The sequence below is a fragment of the Lonchura striata genome, chromosome 5 (genome assembly GCF_046129695.1).
Source record: "Lonchura striata isolate bLonStr1 chromosome 5, bLonStr1.mat, whole genome shotgun sequence".
NCBI classification, from domain to species: Eukaryota; Metazoa; Chordata; class Aves; order Passeriformes; family Estrildidae; genus Lonchura; species Lonchura striata.
The window spans coordinates 54,218,185-54,240,359 of NC_134607.1; the positions used below are offsets into that span (position 1 = coordinate 54,218,185).

General features: G+C 41.3%; 2 protein-coding genes across 5 annotated transcripts in view; one reads left to right on the forward strand and one right to left on the reverse strand.

Moving 5' to 3' along the window:
* The window catches only part of FGD6 (FYVE, RhoGEF and PH domain containing 6), a 70,965-nt gene extending 50,250 nt beyond the window's left edge, over positions 1–20,715 (reverse strand). The window contains exons 1-2 of the mRNA XM_021527974.3: positions 20,540–20,715; positions 8,833–11,251 (exon numbers count right to left, since the gene is read on the reverse strand). Coding sequence (XP_021383649.2) covers positions 8,833–11,251; positions 20,540–20,552 — 2,432 coding nt within the window. The 5' untranslated portion in view covers positions 20,553–20,715. The remainder of the gene's footprint in view (positions 1–8,832; positions 11,252–20,539) is intronic.
* Positions 20,716–20,897: 182 nt separating this feature from the next.
* The window catches only part of VEZT (vezatin, adherens junctions transmembrane protein), a 59,544-nt gene continuing 58,266 nt past the window's right edge, over positions 20,898–22,175 (forward strand). For all 4 annotated transcript variants that reach the window (XM_021527969.3, XM_021527970.3, XM_021527971.3 and 1 more), the window contains exon 1: positions 20,898–21,023. In XM_021527969.3, coding sequence (XP_021383644.2) covers positions 20,988–21,023 — 36 coding nt within the window. In that variant the 5' untranslated portion in view covers positions 20,898–20,987. The remainder of the gene's footprint in view (positions 21,024–22,175) is intronic.

Below are 22,175 nucleotides of genomic sequence, written 5' to 3' on the forward strand. Positions count from 1 at the left end.
CACTGCGAGAGCTGCCACAACATTTAGGCTGTTAGATCATGCCACTAGCAGCTCCTTCTGTACTTGGCTGAGCACGTTGCAAACTTCTGCACCACACTTGCTTGAACCAGATTATCCCAGTGTTTGCAGTCAGCAGCATTCAGTTTAGCATTTGTTATCCTCAGGTCAAGACAGCACATCCTACTTTTCTCAATGAAATAAAAAAAAAATACAGCTGACTCATATTCTAAGAAAAAAAAAGTGCATTTGTCATATGTGCTTCACATCAAAAAAAGGGTACAAAATTTATTAAGTAATCCATTCTGTCAGTAACCTTACTTCAGGCACACTATAATCAAGAGAGTCACACCCATATATCTGTGGCACAATTTTAAAAAATACAGCTTAAAAACAGGTGCAAATAGATTTCAAATTATCTCCTTATTTAGCTGTGATTTGCAAACGTGAGCTCCTGAGGCCAGAGGCAGCCAAGGACGGCTCACCACAGGCAGCCTCCCATGCTCACCGAAGTCATCTTCAGTGAGACCATTTGTTGACAATTCCTCAGGTCCCTGGAAAGTTCAACATAAACACACATGCATGCTTCAGATGTTTCTACAGTCACCACAGCAAGGCCACATTAAAAAAGAAAAGGATAAGAGAGATAGAGGTCTCACTTCAAAGGTCTGCAAGAAAACTGGTGCCCACAGTGGGACCGCTCAGCCCCTGAACAGCCAGGCACAGCTGACATTGGGACAACAGGACAGACACTCAGACTGACAAATAATCATGAATACTAACCAAGATCACAAGTGGGTTTCTATGGAATGTTTAAGAAAATATATAATGAGACAACTGATCAGCAAGATTAGTAAAGGCATCTATTACTGCACCTTTTGAATTAGTTACATTTTGCTGCAATTCCTTCCCTCCACAACCAGCCTGAAGAAGTCAACACTAGCACATTTCCTACCACAAGTCAGTCTAGAAAGCATAAAGATTAATTTCTTATCACTCTAGATGCACCTGAAGCATAACCAATCATAAATTTAGAACTGTCACCTGAACTTCAGACCTTCTGAACAATGGCAACTGTCTACCATTAGAGCTAAAAAAACCCCTCCCTCACTGTCATCTTAATGTCCCTCTGCTTTTCCATTCTGCTTTGGGTATACTGGACCATGAAGCAAAAAATGAGAGTGAAATGCAGCCTAGGCCAGGAGTCTTACTTATCTTACCCATCCCACCGAAGGTGCCAAATGGAGATGATGCCAGTATAGTAGACTATGATCCAGCAGGGTACAATGGGACAGTCTCAAGCACTGGTACTGTAAAGTGAAATATTGCAGCAAAACCTAGGGATTTAAACTCTTGGCTGGAAGCATGTAAAGGCAAAGGGGTCCCTGATGCTTTCTGTCACCACCAAAAGCTGCGTGGGATTATCTGTCTTCCAGGGTGGGTAAAGAGAATTTACAGTCATGAGCATACTTTGCATAATGACTTTAGAAATTAGAGTTTAAAAAAGATGCAAACAGCTCTCAAATTATCTCCTTACAGAGATTTACAGCAGAATTTAGAGCTTTTTGCCTTCCCCTATCATTAATTCTTATTTCATAGGGAGAGCTGCAATGCTCATGGGAAAGATCTTTGGAAGAAGCTCCTGGCAAAAACAATATGAAAAAGGACCAGAAAAATATGGCACTCATTCACAATCAGGACCTCTTATTCTAACTTCTCTGAATTCAAAAAACATATCCTAGTGGGATAAAGCAGACTGGGAAAGGACGGCAGAATCAGAAGAAAAACAACACTTCGTTTTCCAGTTACACAAAAAAAGGAAAAACCACATCAGAACTCTAGCACACACTAAACAGACTTCTGGAAAACTATAATGTAATTTTGACAAAAAAAGTCAAAACAAGTGTATCAAATAGGAAAGGGAAAACCCAGACTAAGTGAGAACAAAACTCCCTATTATTACCCATTTCAAATAAAATTGACCTTACCCTGCCAGAGCTACAATGACATTTCAACGCATAGCTACTTCTGCCCACTATAATCAGAGTTAATGCAAGGCCCTACCCAATATCTTCTGAATTGACTCAGCATTAGTTTTATGGTTTTTGCATGACTATTCCTGAATCAGGGCTCCAATATCTCTTCAAACAGTTGCTCACTCAATTTAAAAATCATACACATCCTATTGCACTTGGGGTTTTTTTATATAGCAGATATCAAGATGACAAAAGAAAGCTGAGTAACAGATTACTCAAAGGTAGTGACCTAGATCTGAAATAAAAATGGAGTGGCTTAGTTCCTAAACACACAACTCTCTGCATGCATGGGAGCTGATGCAGCTTCCTGGACAGTATGTCAGAAAAGAGAGGACAAAATAGTTTGGTCAAAAGCAACACAAACTAAGAGTGAAGAATAATTGAGCTGCTTGCAAGAGTAGACTTGTGATATCTCATCCTCTAATCTTTTGCACAAATTAAAAGAATGGGATTTAGACACTCTATAAAATTTTCATCTTATTTAAAAATCTGTACAGAACAGCTCACCCCCACAACCACCACTGGAAAAAAAGCAACAAAAAAATCAAGTGAACTCTGAGCAGTTGAAATCACTGAGCCATAAGGCTAAGGTTGTAGCTTTCAAAATGTAGGTTTGGTAAAACGACCTTTATTTATTTATATGCATCTAAAAGATTTCTTTAGTCTTCTTCTGCTTGAGTAGAACAGTTTTTCATAAGCACAAAGATATTTCAAAGAAAAATTAAAACTTGCATAAACCTTATGTGTCTAAATGAAGCTTACTGGATTCTAGCATCTAAAATAAAACAAGCATTTCTTTACCTAAATTTATTTAGTGCATTGAAACAACATATCTGCACAGTTTTGCAAATCTGCTCATTAAAACATCTTTAACTAGGTCAAATAGAAATGCTGGGTAAATGTGGCATATTAATATATCACTGTTGGCATTTAAATAAAAAAAATAAGTTGATATTTTGATTGCTTTCTTTACACATTTATTTTGTGCCACCTAAAAATCTTACTGTTTTACACATACTAGTACATTAAAATGCAGTTGGAATATGACTGTGCCACAGAGCTCCACAAGCACATTTCCTGAGCTGATGCTGAAAATAACCCACAGGAAAAGTCTGCTGTTAAACATATAAATGGGTCTTTCATCAATTCTCATATCACATTTGACTCTCCACTCTGCATCTGATGTATTCTCTAGAGCTAAATTTTGGTAATTTATATCACGGTTGGCAAAAGGAGACAGCACACATGTTGGAGGCGGGGGAGAAAGGCCAATATCGGTGACAAATATGCAGCGTTAACTTAGCTTCCTCCACCTTTAAGGAAAGGAAATGCATATGAAGAATGCCAAAATTAGGAAAAACACAAACATGAAATAAAAGAGGAAAGAAAAAGATAAAGCACTGCAGATTAATTTATGAAAGCGCGTGACACTTGAGTTCCTGTTCCCCGTGACCAGGGGGGTTAGGAAGGAGCCTAAGGGACACAGCATCTTTATGCACGGCTTTGCTTCCTTCGGGCTCCCCCAGGCACAGAGCCACCCTCCTGCTGAAGCCAAGAGCCAGCGCAATGAGCTGATGGCAACGTCACCGGAAGGACAAGGACATCCTTGTATTGTACCAGGGCAGCAGTGGCAACAGAAGTTTGGACATTTTTGCTATCTGTGATGAGCATTTCTTCAGTGGGAAACAAAGGATAGCACAGTTTACCCTCAAAATGGCTCTTTTAATGCATATGGATTGCATTTGCATCAAGGTTAATATGATGTAATTTTCCAGACTGCACAAGACTGACCGAAGTAGCCACCAAATATTTTGGAGAGCAGATGAGGATTCACCCAGCAGCTGGGCAGTGCTCACAGCAGTGCCTGCCTCATCACCACTGCCACCATCTTACTGCCTGTCATAGTAAGGCAGTAAGCACACCCACAAGCACACCCAGCTCTAACTACATAAAATAAAAAGATGACGAGAATTGAAACCACACCTGTTTTTATGCAGCACTTTTAATACCACCTGATAACTTACAAGACTTTCGCTATTGCACCTCCAACTCTCTCAGAAGTTTCCCTGGCCGTGCCAGCCTTCTTCACCTACCTCTTCCTTTTATCAAAATCAAAAGAGTGCCCTTGAAAAGAGGGATTTAAAAAATATCAAAGACAAAAATTCTTTCTCACTACCATCTTGGGGATCTTCACAATTATTTCGTTGTCATAAGACATTTTAAATCTTCTCCTGACTGGATTGTACATCAGAATAACAGTATTGGAAAAATGTAGTTCTTCAACTTCTTTCTCTCCCTCATTGAAGATGGAGACAATCAGACCTCAGAATCTCTCCCACTGTCAAAACAGATTAAATCAGCATATCTCAAAAGCATATTTGCATGAGAATGTGTCAAGATTCTAAAAAAGTTTCTATTTATTCTGATATTTTAAAAAATGTTAAAAAGAGGGGGAGGCAAGGGGGGAAAGTATCAGCATAGTTCTACCAGTCTGCTTTAGAAGATTTGAGTATTTTTCCAGAGTGCCTATTTTCTTCTCACAGTATAGGCATTTTACTTCAGGTTGTATAGCAGACTACACTGTAAAGCTGTATAACTGGAAGACACTCCAATGCTAAGGCAAACTTCTCTTACTGGAAAAGCAGACCATGGAGACACTGATTCACATAAAGTTTCTTGGAAAGAAAGAAAAGAAAACCCAAAAAAGTCTATATGTTCTTCTAAGTAAAAAGAATAAGTGCAAGCCTTCCATGTAGGTTGACATGCTACCCTTGTGGTACAAAATAATTAACTTGACGCTACAAAGTAGAGGAATTCCAGACCCAAGGATCCCAACACTTGCATTCTCCCCAAACTCCTTATGTCAAACATCAATATCCCCAAGCAACTGTATTACTACCACTTCTCACTAAAATTTCCATGCCTCCCTGATTTGACTCTGATGCCTAACAATTACAGAATTTGTTTCTTCATGGTCTGCAAGAGCAAAAAGTGACAAGTCAGCAAAATGGCTTGTTCCTTTTATCTGATAGGTAAGAATTGCTTTGTCCACTCCTGTCCGTGCCCACCTCCGGGGCTGGGACTGCCGGCGAGGCTCTGCAGTCAGCCTTGGGGGCACTGGGGGTCCGAGCCCTCGGACTCGCTCCTAAGAGCTGCCAGGGGCCCCCTGCTGCACCCCCTCTGAGAAAAGCAGCCAGGGGAAAAGAAAGACAGGCTCAAGGAAGCACAACACAGAAAGAAAGCCAGTGATAACACATGACCAAGGATAACGGAGCCTGAAAGGAAACCTAAATAGACCATTATCAAAGCTACTTCATTAAAACATGATGGGCAATTGCAGAGAAAGAATTTTATGTACAGCCAAGGGTGGCAGAAGCCAGCTAGACACACGGGGGAGACTGGAACACAATGCAAAACTGCAGAGCTGATGCAGAAGGAGGAACTGATCTTCTTCACATCAGAAAATCTTTGAGAAACAGATTAAATAAAAAAACAATAAATCTCTATATACTTGGCCTCTACTTATCAGGAAGTTATAACTTTCCAAAAAAATCACTAAGAGGACATGGGTATAACATATCCAATACCTAAAATGTATTTTGTGCATACAAATTTCTTGCATAAAGGTTTGAACTTGCAATATTCTAAATACAATTTAGATCTTGCAGTCTTTTATTAATTTAGTGTTTCTGAACGGGAATTTTGCAATTGCAAAAAAAACCCCCAAAATACACAAAAAACCCCCACAAAACACACAAAAAAACCACACCATGACATCAAAGAGGAGTATGTATCAAAGGAAAGTGCTTAACCACACAGATTTCAATATGAAATTCAATATTCCACAAAGGTTTTCACTTAATTGACCTCTGGGGACTCTGTCCCCAAAGCAGAATTTAGTACAGAAAATTAAACTTATATTTTGCATTGACATGCTCATTTCTGGAAAACCAATGGATTATTTTAAATCAGCAGGCATGGGTAAAATACAGAGTAATATTTGATTAAACTAACATTGAAATCATAAAGGATTGTTGTCACATGGTCCTCCCCCCTCTCCAGGCCTTTCCAAAGAAAAATCCTAGCTGGAAACACAATGACACAGTCATAAATAAAACAGCAGTCATGTACATTTGCAACATCTTCAAGGAACACTGTCAAAAGTAGCCAGTAAATACAGTATGCTATTCCCAGAAGGCTGTAAGAGTAGACTCACTCAAAATACAACTGTCTTGTATAGAAAAAATGTAATACCAAAAGGAAGACCACAAAAAAAAAAAAAAAAAAAAACAAAAAAAACACCCAAAACAAACAAACCAAAACCACAAACATACAAAAAAAAAAAACCTCACAAAACCCAGCAATCCCAGAGAGCTGCATTTCCTGTTGCTATCTGACTGGATAATGATATTTCAAACTTCTTTCACACTTAACAGCTCATTTTCTATGTCACAGCATCTAGTCTTCACTCACTTTGCTTATAGAGTACTCATAAAAGCACATTCATCTAAATCATAAATTTTAAACTGGCAGCTAAACAGGTAGGTTAGACGAAAACTATCCTTAAACGCCATTTTTAAAGACTTATTTTTTGTATAGTGGAAAGAAAACAGACTACCTGCTCCCAAGCTACTGACATTATTTACTTGATTGAGAATATTCCCATGAACTGCTTAACAAAAGCCTAATCCATTCTGACTCTCAGCAGGAGCACCTGTTCCACCTCAGTGGTTCATACACCAGATCAGGAGCCTGACTCACTTCCTTTCAAAGTCAAGCCTTCTCTTTTCAGGAGAAAGGAGGCTGACATCAAATATCTCAGAAATTAAATCCTGACAACTGCTACCTACCATTAATTACCCAGGCCAGCCACTTGCTGTAATTTCATGTAATTCCCTGTGGGAAGGTTCAAGCAAACAAAACATAGCTGAATTAAATGTTATACATGAAGTTCAGATAAAAGCATCAAAAGCTATTACTATTCTGCACTAAAGCATACTTGTTTCACCAGATGGGATTGTGAGGAAATTCCTCTATAACCACCAAAGCATTGAGTACATTATCAAAATTTTATTTCTTCCTCCAGAAAGAAATGTAGCATTAGCTGAAGACACCATTGAACTCTTCTGGTAATGGCAAGACTGGCATTCAGACTTAATACACTAAATGTACTATTATGACTAGAAGTATGGTCAGAATTTCTCAGAAGAACAATCTCATTTGTACATTGGTTTTAATCATAACATAATTTGCTTTGAGATCCCCATTAGCAGTGCATTACAGGAATTTGTGTGCCACAATCTATGAAAAAGAGCTGAGTGCAGGTTCTGACGGGCTGGGGAAAACGTGAGAGGCAATTATTTCAATAACAACAGCAGCACTGTTTCTCTAACAGCCTGGCCCAGGAAATGATAAAAAGCTCTTAGAGAAATATGCAGAAAGGGTGAGACAACATTGATAAGGAAGCTTCAAAGGATTTGAGATAATACTGGATGGGAAAACTGGAGAAGCTGCCTGCCTGGCCTGTCTGGGCAAGGACCCTTACACCTCCCAAGGCACAGCCAAAATGAATAGTCATCCCTGCTCTCCCAGCAGCACTGATCCAGGTCAAGAGACTCCTGTACTGTTATGCCCCCTTTTTTCCCTAACGATTTCCTTATTCTCTTAATTCTGTTGAAGTAACTACATGCATTACTTGTTTCCTAAGGTAGTTTCCGACTATTTAATTTGATTTAAAATAAACACAAAAATGGGTCTAGTTCTTGTTTTCTATGGGTGCTTTTTAAAGAAAAACAACATAAGCACAGCCAAGGACATCCAACTTAGGGAGCAGCTTCAAGTGTATATGTGGCAGAGAGACCACTTAAACCCTGATATCACCACTGGTACTGGGGAAGGTTTGTGTGGAGAGGAAATAACAATCAATATTACACATTTAGCCAAATAAGGAAACTACAGAATTTCACTTCAGGAGCAACTGCAATCTCAGATCTACTATGCTTCATACAGCAAAACTATTCTCTTCCTAAAGCAGACATTCACCTGTATTCAGAACAAAACAACACAAACCAAAATGAGTCACATAAACATATGAAATGTGCCCTTATGCAAGTTTGCCCTCACCCTTCTTAGGTACACCAAATTGAGGAAATACCAAGAGCGTGGTCAAAATCCCTGAGAGATGCTCAAAGATTAGACTTACACAAAAAGCATACACTATGTCAGGAAATTAAAGTATACCAAAACAAAACTAAGGAACAACCACTTGAATAAATGTACCAGTACCTAGCCCATAACTAGAAATCTTATTTTCCATGATATGATTTCACCCTTCCCAACAAACAACATAGGATGCCCCTTAAAATGTCTGTCTCTTCCTATATAAGAGAACAAAGATTCTTTGGAGCATGTGTTTACCATACACACATCCAAAATGAAACAAAGGTTAGCAACTCTCACTGAAAAAGGAAGTTAAATGTGACTATCTAGAAGCTAATTCATTTATTCTTGCAATAATGCATATGTTCTCAGTAGTGTGAAAAAGTTTGCTGGCGACTTTGAAATATACAGGCTGCATATTTTATTCAAATCTTTATTGAGGAAAATAACTAGCTTGCTTTTCCTCTTGACTCACTGCCAAGTGCAAGGAGTTTTAAAAACAACAAAAGCCTACAGAAAGATATACAGGAAGACCTGTCCTGCTGGCATTTAATGGAAGAGGTACAGCCTCTCAAGTTATCATTTACAACCAACAGAGTTACAATGCAGCTGTTTAACTTCCCCTTTCTCTTTATTTTACCTGTCAAGTCGCCAACGCCTGCTTGTAGCTTCACAAGGCTCCTCAACTTCACAGAAGTCAGGGCTCTGGTCTTCCACACTGCTGGAGTTCTGCCATTCAGAGCAGAGATTTCTCCTAGCACCCAGAGCAAAAGGCAAGTTCTCATACTCAGGTATTTCCTCATAGTGACGCACATTCTCGTACTCCGGATCACAAGTGCTGGTTACATAATTCAAAGGCATTTGGGACCAATTTTCTCCTAAAAGTCCACGTCTATCTAAAGACTCCAGTCTTGGGTTATTTGGCATCTCAGACTGACTTCTGTTTCTCTGACTCTTCTTCTGTAATGCCGGACTACTTATTTCTATGGAATGCGCCTTGGCAGATTTAGCTTTCCTTTCACAGCCTACAGACCCTATATTACTGCTGTTATTTCCATACCCATTCCCATTGGAAATGCTGGCAACAGCACTCTCCACTGACTGGCTGCCTTTAGACAGAAATTTTTGAAAGTCACTTTTCTTTAAGCAAACCGACAGTTTCATGTTCAGAAGCTTTTTCAAACTATTTTTCTTGTGATGGTCTTTGCAGGGCTTGTCTGTCCTGTCCATGTCCACAGCAGAGAGAGACTTGGCCCTAGGCTTCGTCACAACAGTCAAGTGGCTGAAACTGGTAGCAGATTTTAATGATTCAGAATTTCCTGAAAACGGAAGAATAGGATGAGGTAACTTCCAGACAGGTTTTTCAGAAGAACGTTTAGGTATGTCATAAGACAAAAGTGCATCCTGCTCCTTGACTCGTGGATGTGCAAAGTGAGATCCTTCTAGAAGGCTGTTCGATTTGTCTTCACTGGAAGTGTAAGAACTTTTGTCCACAAGCTCTGCTGATGCAGCTTTTTTCAGCAGGCCAGCAGCTGGAAGGCCATGTCTCTGTGGTTTCTTAGGAATAACTTTTGGGGAACTCTCATCCTTTATTTTAACGTCTTTATTTTCCAAGTTTTGTGGGGAAACATGGAGGCTGTTGGCAGCAAGCGAGTACTGACTGCTTGCCAATTTGAGCTGCTTTGGCAAACTCATGGACAAGGTATCACACCTGACAAAGTTAGTCCTTTTGTCCACAGCATCTGGCATACTGGTGTCATCTGTTATCTCAGCCATGAAGTTATGGTCTGTATTTAAAGAAGATTCAACACGTCTCACCAAATCAGGACTTCTGTGTGAAAACTGAGGCAAAAGATTTTGTGAATCTGACTCTTTCACAGCAGGCTCCTTTACCTGAGACATTTTTTCTGCATTGCTTTGAGTTACCTCACATTTTTCAGGATGAAACACTTCTGCATTATTATTATTATAACAAACACTTTGACCAAGGACATTAATTCTTGCTGGCTTTTTTAAGCTTTGGTCCACAACACCGCAGGAATCTGTCTCTAAATTAGATGGTTCCTTTGTTCCTTCTCCTGTGCTGTCTATGCCATCCTGACGGACTAGACACACAGCACGTGGCTTTCTTGGCTTAGGGATAGGAAACACTTTGTAGCTCGGGACTGAAGACATCTCAGGGAAGGCTTTATCAGAATCTGCTTTCATCCCTACTTCACCTGAAAACATCCTATTGCTACTTAAATTTTCATTCTCTAGAGTTTCCTTGTCCAATGGGGAACAACTGTGATTATTTTCAATCAAACTAGGACAAATTTCAGACATCTGAAACTCATCAGCAATAATCTTACCATCAGTATTTTGTTGCTTTCCTTGAACTATCTCAGAAGATGACGGAGACTGTACAAGTTCCATAAACTCTATTTTAACATCATTCTTGGAACTGCTGCCATTCCCTTTGTCAAATTTGTCTGCATACCTGTGCCTCACAGGACTGCTGTTAGGAAACACACCATGAGTTAGGACATCCTTAAGTTTCTCTTCCAAAATGCTGGCTTTCAAAACCACCTGACTTCTACTTGCCAATTTTTCATTGTGACCATCCCCCAGAGATAATGCATTTCTTTCATCAAGCTTGATGTTTTCTAAGGTATCAAAGTGCTCGAGAATGATCTGCGTTTTACGAGTGTTCTCTCCATTTCCAAGTTTATGAAGGCATCCAAATCTGCAAGGTGACACAGGTAGAATATATGCTGTGTTTCCAGTACTCCCTTCTGAGGCTTCATTTTTGTAGTTCAAATGGTCTAGAGTTTGAGAAGAATCTTCCCTGTACTCCTCAAAGCTTTTTGTGCTTTTTCGTGTAGATGATGGAGGTTTAACTTCCGGGATGGAGGAGCTCTTGAGAACCTTTGGTTTCGGTGCAATTGCTGGCTTGGTTTTCCTTGCTGCTTGTATCCCACCAGAAAGTACAATATCAGGCTTCGGTGCCACAGGTGGAGGCGCTGCCTTGTGTCCTAGGACAAATTTTGGTTTGGGGGCCACTGGTGGCTTCTTAATTTCTAGGAAGGATGGAAAACAAGGACTTTAGTTACCACTGTCCACAGAACCACTTCACCTGCAAGGCAGTAGTATTAAAAGTTTTCTAACATTTGTGATCTATAAGAATTCAATGTATGTATGGATACATTTTTCTCTTAAAAGCATGCCTTCCTTCCCTAATACCACTTCTTTACTAGCTGCCTTTGTTTTAATAGGAACATCAAGGAGTGGTAGGGAAGTTTTCAAAGTCTTTTCATAAACAAACAGTTTAACATACTATTAGTACATGTACTCCCTCACAAGCTAAAGTCTGATGCCAAGAAAAGCAGAGCAGATTCTGCAGGTTCTGAAGCTTTAACTGTAATACCATTTTAAAATATTGCAAGTATGTTAAGTGCCACACATATAATAAACCACAAAGACAATGGGACAGCCAGAATAATGACCAGGGTGGTTTAGTCCCCTCCTCCACCACCTTGAGAAATGTGTAACCTAAAATTCCTTGTTTCCTTCCTCTCCTCCTCAAACAATACTGAGATGAATTACTATACCAGTTGCAAAACTGGCACATCACTACCAACAGTTCAGTTAGTCTGTGGTATGAAGTTAATACAGTGATTTGTAGTAAGGCGGTACCTTTCTATTGTAAAACACTATTTCAGTGCCTTGTACAAAATTACTCTTCCCAACTTGTCTGACCTAGAAACAGTCACCACTATTATGAATTATGACCCACTTGGCACAACAAGATGACAAACCTCAGGGAGTGTACAGCACTCAGAAAAAGGAGCTCATGAGGAACTTTGAGATTGTGGAGTTTTGATCCTGTTGTTTGAGTGGTTTTGGGGTTTTTTGTTTGCTTATGTTGTGGTTGCTTTTTTGTAAAGTATGTCTGAAACATTTTAATATTTCAGGAGATTATTTATGTCCAATTCATTTCAATGTGGTGGAATATTTTCAGATTTTTAAGACCTTTGAGTGTTTTTTGGTATGTGCAAATTTATAAAGTAAACAAGTTTCTCGTGCTGTTTATGTATTACCTCTGTATTTACTACCCTTGTTTTGACCAATATATAGGTATACTTTCATTAAGTCATATACATGTTAAATAACACCCTCAAGAAAACACATTAGTTAATGTTTCACATGCAAATAGATAAGGTAGGCCATTGATTTATTGTTCCCTTTGAAATGTGGATTTGGTGTTTGGTTGTGTTTTACCACCATTATTACTATAGATATGCACTGTATCTTAATCGCTATCTTGGATTAGAATGAAGTTTCAAAGTTTAGGCTTGTTTTGTGGGGATTTGTTTGTTTGAAGGAAATCTAGACAGGTAAAAAAAAAAAAAATTTAAAAGGGCAGTGCCCTCAGTTGCAACTATTTCCTAAACAGCAAGCCACTGCTCTAAGCAGAGAGCCAGAAACAGTAAAACCATGTTTTTCTAGGACATTAATCACTAAATGGTACTTAGACTGCCTTTACCTACACTTAGAATGGCCACCCTTGCTGCCATTATATTAGTGAAGAAATAAACTTCTGATGGCAGAGTCTCTGACAGCAGAGGCAATTTTAAAGAAATTTTACAAGAGGGAATCCAGAATTTATTTCCAAAGGCTCCCTACAGCCACTGGCAACAGTGACCCAGCTGCCACTTACTGCCAAGGCTATCCCACCTTCTGCATCCCATCTAAAGGCAGATTTCCCACAGAGAGATGAATCAATACTTTGCTATGAAAAAATAAAATTAACTCTTTAGGTGGGTAACTACTGATCCTGAACAGCAAAAGAGAGCTGTACACTCACTTTCAGACAAGTCAACTGCTTATTTGATTGGAATATGAAGTGATGACAATAAAGGAGCCTGTGTTCCACAGCAGAAAAATAAAGAAGGGATGCCCAGTTTGTCACAGATCAAAACACAGTAGTAGACCTGGGCCATTTCAGTAATATTTACAAAGTTATTAAAGCTCCTTGGAAACAGGAGAGAGACAGGCTGCTTTGGAACCCTTCCTGATGCCCAAGTGAGAGAAACAGACTGACAAAGATACAGGAGATTAAACTCTGCTTAGGTAAGCAATATCCTGTGGATTATTTTTCCCACACACAAACTGAAGTTCATAAGTTTATCTCTCTATAGTGAGAGTGCCTTACATTTTGGATACCACCTAACCAGATTACTCTGCAGGGATTTTAATTAGTATTTATTAGGGAGCACACAAGTTACGATGTGACATCATTACCTGAATATAAGCTATCAAAACCCTCTATGGTTTTATTAAAACTAAACCATGAAAATGTAAAGAAAAGCAAAGCATACAGACCAGTTTGTAAGCCAGTGGCAGAAACCTGGATAATGAACAGAGCAGAAAATTCACTTCTGGTAATAAGTGCAATTCAATGTGATTTCTGAAGCCTACTAGAATTTTTAAAATTACTTCAATGTTAAAAACCATTCAGACAGACAGAAGAGACCAGCAAATTGTATGGGATAATAAAGCCACCACTGTCTGCTTTAAACTGATAGCACATTACATCTAGAGTAGATATGGGTCAATGTATTAACAGGCACATTACAGTCTCGGTATCAATACAGATCTGCAGTCAACCGCTCCATCAGAAAGGAATGTGATGAAGAGCTCTTTCAAACATAAATGTGATGTGAGAGGAAAGACTCCAAGAAGGGAATGCATACCAGTAGTTTTCCTCAACAAAATATCTTTAAATTTCTGAAGAATACAAGCAATGATCTACTTAGAAAAAAATTACAGCAGCTGACAAGGGTGAAAGTATAGTAGATTGACATTAGAAATTGAGAATTAAAGTTCAGTTGCATATAAACTAGTTCAATTCACTGTCGAATTAAAAACACAGTTCTACATAACAGTGCTCTAAAAGGGACAACTTCCCATCCAGAATAGAAAAAAAACTAAGTAGGAGGCAACTGTTACATAAAGGTGTAAGGAATGACTGGAAGTCATATGGGAATGACTTTTGTTAAATGGCAAGCATAAGCAAGGTAAAAAACAATAAATATAATCAAGGAAATGTTATAGAGCAAATGCATGAGGTACTTAGTTGCTTGGACAGTGGGCTTTTTCCTGGTGCCATATGGAACTAACTATTCACCTAAGGACAGAGATGGCTGATTATACTTAGGAGAGTAAAAATTGAAGAGAATTTGGAAATCATTGTACATAGTTATTTTATGAGAGCTCCATGCAGGTCTGAAGCTAAGCAATAAATAATCTGTTAAGTACAAAAAGATGAAGGGAGTTGAAAATATTGCTGTACATAACACCTACCAGACTGTTCGTGAAATGCAATGTCACCTTCCGGCAATCTCAGAAATAACTACAGAATCATCCAAGGTCTAAAAATTATACATCAAATCCCAAGGAAGCTCATCCTGGTTAATTTAACCAAGAATTTAAAAACGAAGATGGCAATAGAATATATACTTACACACATGTGAAAGGTTTTGGGTTAACAGATGGCTCTTGAATCACAAGAAAAGCCCCAAATAAAAATAAAAAAAAACCAAAAAAAAAAAACCAAAAAAAAAACAAAAAACAAAAAAAAAAATAAAACACCAAAACCCTGATGAGATTCCATAGCTGACCACTGAGGTTTGACATGTTCAAACTATAAAAAAAGCTCTGAAACTCTTATGAAACCCAAAGGATCATTAACTACAGAAATATCTCACCTAGTATTGTAGGGGAGCCACAAGCACTTACATGCAACCTAAACTCATTTTCTGACATGTGTAGAATTTTCAGAGGGAACTTTGGACTGGACATTGGATTCTCTAGCCTGTCGTACTCAGGAAATTAGAGAATCATTATGATTTTCCCCACTCCCACCTCCAACATTAACCCATTTCTCAAAGAGAACCCCTGCATCGAGGGATTCCAGTAATAAATGCAAATCTGAGTAGAAATATAAAATGTTATTTGCATAAACGTTTGGGAGCCAGAGAAACTGTCAAAGAGATATCCTCCAACCTGTTTGACTATGCAAAGGAAGAAATCCATAAATAAAGTGACTAGCAATGCTGCCATCACCAACAGGAAATCTGCTGCTCACGTAGGAACAGCCAATATCATGCTCAGTGCTGAAGAAAAAAAAAAAAAAGGTGCTTAAAAATACCAATTCCTAACCCCCTTAGGAAAAGTAGATTTAAAAAGGCATTCTTTTTCTAACAACAAATTGCCATTAGCACCACCTATGCAGATCAATGCACATGCCCTTTGCCTGACTTCAGGTCACAGAACAGAAAACAGACATTTATGTCTCTGGTGAATTACGTCCTTCAGCATGCCGAGGAAAAAGCAGCACCTGCTCTCATCCTGCTGATCTCCTCCATGACCAACACTTGTTATTGCCTGACTGGTAAGTACTCCTGTTCTTCCTTTGATTTGTTTCAGAGAAGCATGAGAACACCCTGAAACAACTTCTGCTCTCAATCTTTTGACCCTAAAGTGCTGCCCATTGCTGTTCATCGGATGATAGAATTTGACAACTGAGGATCTCACTTAAAAACACTTGTGTGTCTTCTCCTATGCAGTATCATGAGAATAAACAGAAAAGCCAGTAAGATATTGCTATCTTAAGCATTATTATTAAACAGCTTTAAATCCTTCCCAAAATTTTACCTCTTGTTCTTTTCCCTGCCCTACATAGGAACAAGGAGAAACAATGGTATGTGAAGGTAAACTGAGGCAAAAAATTCAAATAGAACTACCCCTTCTGCAATAAACCCTACTGTTGTTAAAGTAGTGTTTTTCCCAGGTAATTTTTATGCCAATACCTTTGAGATCATGTTAACAACTTCCATATTTAGGAACAAGTCACATTGACTTGCATCTGTCCATTAAAAGGGGACAAATGGTTCTAGGCACTATCACACTCACACATACAGAGGCTCCCCTCATGGTATTCAGGATGCCCTATGGGACTATCTCAAGTCATCCAGGCAAGATCGTGCAAACTACCCTAAAGCAATGTCCCTTCTGAACCACAAAACTGTAGGAAGAAAATAAAACAATAAATCAGTGTGGCATCAGATGTTGACAGCAACTCAGCTACTTTCTAGAAGTTGGTCCCATGAATACTCTTATTTTACCACACAATATATATGGCAGTTTGTTCATTTTCACCTCCAAGGTTACATATATTTTACATATTACTTCACAAATCTATTTCACGCATACTAGGAAAAGAAAAGGGCTTCAACAGTTACCATGCAGCAGCTGGCCTACAGCAAACATATGCATTGGCTTTCTTGTGGCACCTTATTTACATATGCACACCGTATTCTCAGATAAACCAAATCCCATCTGTAGGCTATATATGAAAATAATGTGATGCCTAGAGGGTATCTACCAAGAAATCAGTGTGCTGTATTTTCTCACATGAAGGAAGAGCTTGCTCAACAGCCGATTTGCTGTTCCTGAGACTATTTTGGGCACAAAACACTACAACTCACAATCTTAAAACAAGAAAGCCAATCTGTCTTTTAAAGAACAAGTATGGTGAAAGATAATTACTTGTATGTTTGGGATATGCTGAGAGATTATTGCACTTGCACTCAATACACTGCAGAAAGAAACAGATAAGTACTCTAAAAATCCTGTTCTCTAGCAACCTAAATTTTAAAGACTCATTACAAGGCTTTCCAGGTCAATCACTTTGTTTTCAGTTACAAAAAGAAATTTTCATTAGGTAAACACCTCAAAAAAGTATTGTGAGATCATTAATTTATTTCCTACAAATGTTTATTTATTTTCTCATTATGGAGAGGCTCTGATTTTCTCAGGTGCCACAATGCTCATAAGAAAAAAAAAAGGAATGAGTCATAACAACCCAGAAGATAAAACACGTAGTTTTTAAAGTACAGGGGAAAACTGTGGTTTCTAAGCCACTAGTTTTAGAAAACATCCTAATTAAACTACAAAAGGAAAACATCAATTTCAAAATATTAGGTTGTTCACTGACTTACTGAAATAAAACAGGAAAGTTAGGGATAACTTCAGAGCAAGGACAAGAAATGAATAAACAACCTTTTAAGATCACATGCAGAGGCAGAGCTGAGTAACTCTAATGAGACTTGACACATTTGAGGGTTAAAGGGACATTAAACGCTGCAGGCTTCATTTTTTTTCAAACCTTGAAAGCAATGAAGTTTGATTGGAAAAGTCATGTTGATTTTGTTTATTCTGTTCCTGCTATGTTTTTTCCATTTGAACTACATTTCTGACAATAAAATACATTTTTCTCATTGTTGTTGTCAAATCCAATTTCAAGCCTAAGCTATACATTCTGCCCACATTAAATAAGCTCTATAGATTCACATATAAGGACTGTTTCTTCAGCAAGAAATAATAAATGTCAAACTCATAACTCTGAGCTTTTGTTTTTTTCCTTTTAAAGGCAAAGCACATACTTGAAGCCAGCATAATACTTTCAGGCAGAAAATGAGTAAACGGACATTCATTGGCATCATATATACAGTGTGTATATATAAATATATCTTGTGCAGTGCAGGAGAAAGCAGTGGCAAGAGTATAACTGTAAGTGAAGATTGAAACCAACATATGGGTTGATCACTACAATACGATAATCTTCAAATTATATAGAAGTATTTTTAGGAAGTGCTATAGTTCCTTAGCTGCAACAATTCTAGACTTACATATACATTTTAAAACATGCAAGCAACAGCTGTGGCAGAACTCCATAGCAGAATTATGTTCAGTTCAGGACTGAGATGTAACTGAAACAATTCTGGAGAGGATATAGAAAAGACACACAGCAAGACACTGAATGCACACTGCATTAGTTAGAAAGACAGAAGGTAAACGGGAGCAAGGGTAAGGCTGGGTTATCAATCTCTGACATTTTGGAACTTCTGTCCTTGGGGAGAAGCCATGTTTGGGGTTTCTCCCCATACCACAGTCCCCTCAAGTAGCACAGTATCTCTCTTAGAGAAAGCCCTGCATATCGAGCACACACCTGCAAATGCTACTTTAAAAAAATCAAAGCAATACAGATGATGGTGTACCATGTTGCTTTGTCCTAAAGGTACATTAAAAGAAGACCCAGGAGAGACACTTAGGCCCTTCAAGTCAAACAGAAGGAAATATTTCTAGCATTTCAAGTTCCACCTGAAGCCTCCAGAGACAATAACATTTTTAAAGAAATGCTGTATTACCAACCTGTGGTCAGAAAACTGGCTTACATAGCACGAACCAGAGTAAGAACTGAATTCACAATTAAATAATTTCCACGTAGGAAATAGATTCTGTAGATCACAAGACTGAAATTCAAATACAGGAGTTTGTTAAGTTTTTATATGAGCAATAGCTATATAAAGAATGCCTGTATATTACAGGCACTAAGTTCAGCAGCAATAACAAGAGAGGGATATGAAACCTTCAGAACTGTCTTCTGGCTGTCTTCAGCCTTTTCACACCCTGCCTAGGAACTCCTTAACTGAAATGTCAAAAGCTGTCATGATGCTGTCAGCAGAATCATGAATCTCTAATCTTGTTTCACCTGTTTCCCATGTATTTTTTTTATCTTCACATAATACATCACACACAAAATACTCTTCATCTCCTCTTATATACCCCTCATCTTCCCTCTTTCTGTTCCAGTACTCTCTATGCCTCCCTCTTGAAAAACTTGCTAAAATTTAGATTTGCCATGAAACTGTCCCACTTGCTCTTCTTATATTCCTCAGTATCCCTTCTTCTCTTTTGCTTACTTTGTTCACCAGAACCCCTTTGTCCTCACATTCCCCATAAACACCACCACAATGTACATTTAAAACTGATTTAGTTACAGCACCTAAGATCTGAAAGTCCTGAAATCACTGTTTAGTACTGAAAATCTACCCAACTTTCTGAAACTTAGTACTGTATCAAATTTTAACAGGCCAGCTCTTGAGCACCCCCTAACACTTATGTGCACAGCTGTTTAACTCTTAAAAGATCAGGGCCGAACTGCACAATCAGCGGCACTACTAAAACCATTAACATACAATGCAGCTGGTTAAGCAGAGATAACAAGCTTTTCAAAAATCTAAACAAAATCAGTTCAATCAAACATATTAAGAATGGAAATGTTCTAAATGAAGCAGAAAGATACATTAAATTGCTTTTCATTTTCCAGTAAATTCTGATTAGCTGTGAGAGCTCGGATAACTTAATTAACGCGGGAGTCAATGACAAGTTGACATACTTGAGTGGCAAACACTGAAAACGGGGTTGGTATTTTTGCTTCATAACTGCGTATTGCTTTTTCTTTAGAACACCGACTACCCCAATCCTTACAGGAAGCACTTTGCTGCTTCCCGTTTAACTCTACAATTAGCTGTGTTTCCAACCAATATATCATAATTTACACGACATGTTTTCAGTGCAGAAACGACTCCTGCTCTCGTCTTTAGGCAGATAAGAAAGGAATCTACTAATCTAACAGATGTCTGAACAAAAGTGCTAAGTCAGCACACCACCGGGCAAGCAAATATAAATAGGAGCAATTCCCTTAAACACGAGAACCAAGAATTTGCCCTGGAGCTCTTTTAGTCATTAAAGTGGCAGCGGTCAAGAAAAGGGGGAGGTAGGGTAAGGAAAGCGCTGAAGTAGGTCAGTTCCAGCCCGCAGCTGGAAAGGCCAGAAGCGAACGCTTCCCAGCACCCCCGTGGGGCTCCTGCGCGCAAGATCCCGGCCAAGGCAGGTACATCCCCGAGGCGAAGCCGCAGCTGACAACTCTGGCAGCTCCGCGGAGTCAGACGGAGCGACAGCCCCAGCCCCGGTGCTGGCTCTCCGGCCAGAGCCCGGCTCCCGGCACGCTTCCCCCGCCTGAGCTCAGCCCGGGCTCGGACCCGCTCGGGACACGCGGGGCGGCCAGCGGAGAGCCCGGCTGAGCCCGCGCAGCCCCAGCCCCGGGCAGGACGCGCCCGCACGGCCCCGCGGCCAAACGTGCCGAGGCCGCGGGGAGCCCGCAGCGGAGCCCGGGAGCGGCTGTGCCCGGGAGGGGCTGTGCCCCGAGCCGGGTGCGCTCCCCACCGCTCCGACCGCTCCCGGCCGCCTCCCCGCGCCGCCCCCGGAGCCCGGAGCGAGCGCGCGGCGCTGCCGGGACAGGGAGCGCGCCGGCGGCTCGGCCCCCGTCCGGCGGCAGGAGCCCCTCATCCCCGGGGGGCGAGCGAGGCGAGGCTGCCCGGCCGCGGGGGCACGCGGACTCGCCGCCTGCCGCCGGCTGGGCGGAAACCGCCGCTCCCCAAAGTTTCCCCGGCACTCACCGGCGGAGCTCATGGCGCTCCCCAGGCGCGGAGCCGCGCTTCCCCTCGTCCCTTACGCCACGGCCCCTCTGAGGGCCGAGGAGAAGGTGCCCATTGTTCCCCCGCGCCGCCACCCAGCCGGAGGAGCAGCCGGAGCAGGAGCAGCTCCCCCCGCCCGCCACCGCCGCATCCCACCCCGCGGCCGCGGCACACCGAGCGCCTCCACACGCCGCCCTCCGGCGCCCCCTACCGGCCACCCCTGCCGCGCCTTCGCCCCTCCCTGCCTCGCCCCCTCCCCATCAGCACCGCCCACAGGGCGCCCGAAAGCGGGCGCTCGCTATGCTTTCTGGGAGCTGTAGTCCTCCCCGGCGCCAGGCAGCGCCCAGCGGGGCGGGGCTAGGCGGCCGGCGGCACGGCGGACTCGGTTTCCCAGCGTGCCCGCGAGGAGGGGGTGGCATGGCGGGCAAGGATGACACCGGAGTTCGACGAAGAAGTGGTGTTTGAGGTGGGCGCGGGGCGACCCGGCGCGGGCTGGGCCCGGGTGTCTTCGCCCCTCGTTGCGCCCCGGCCCCCGGGGGCGGCGTGCGCCGGGCGGGTCGGGTGGGCGCGGGGAGCGAGGCGGGCGCGGGGCCCGGCCCAGGGCAGCGCCTGCCGCGGGCAGGCAGCGCCGGGCGGGAGCGGCGGGCCGGGGCGGTGCTCGGCGTGTCCCGCGCCCCGGAGCAGCCCGCGGCCAGCGCCGCGCCCTCCGCGCAGGCCGAGGGCGGGACGGCGCGGCGGGGCCGGGCGGTCCTTTGTGCGGCGGGGCCGCGCCGCCCGGCCCCGCTGTCGGGCGGCCGCGGTGGGAGGTGTCGCGGGCCCGAGACGCCGGGGCTCCCCGGGAGCCGCCCCGCGGAGCGCGCCCGGTCAGCCGGGCTGAGCGGGGTCAGCGCACAGGCAGTAAACGCTGAGAAATTCTGCTACTGAGTCCGTGTCGCTCACGTAAAAGGTGTCTTTCAGCACGCACGCAACTGTGCAACGGGCACTGAAACCGCTTTATCTCTGTAGTATTTGTGTTATTGCTGCATTTGCATAAACCTTGTCTCGTTATATCACATTTTGTTAGAGCTACAATATCATCTTGGCCTAATTGAAATAACAGTGCCTAAATATATCAGCTGTTGTGGTTTGATAGCAAAATTGAGTCTGTTTGCAGCAGGTAAGTGTAATTGTATCTTAATGGAGAGCGGACCTGGTGTTGCAGGTGTACAAAGTGGTTATAGAGAAATGCTGTCTTTAAAAATCAATAATTATTATAATAGCAATAAGGCTTCTTCAGCCAGGATGCAAAACAATCCTTACATGAGCAATTATTTTTTCTCAGCTGTGTAAGTAGTATGTCTAGTCTTTGGTCCATACCACAAAGTTTTGTGTTCATCCACAACCAACCTTAGATCCTAACAATTAGATTTATTGTTTGTGTTGCTGATATGTTAAATTGCTTCCTTTCATACTATAAATCTATGATGAAAATTTATTTCACAAGTTTAATGCCTGCCCTCTGCATTTCTATCTTCAGTAAAAGTGCTACTTGTTTTACAGTTTCACAGTTCTTCAGTTCAGGCAGCAATTGCCATTTTGATTGAAAAATTTCTGCTGCATAGAGAGTAAAAGATCTCAT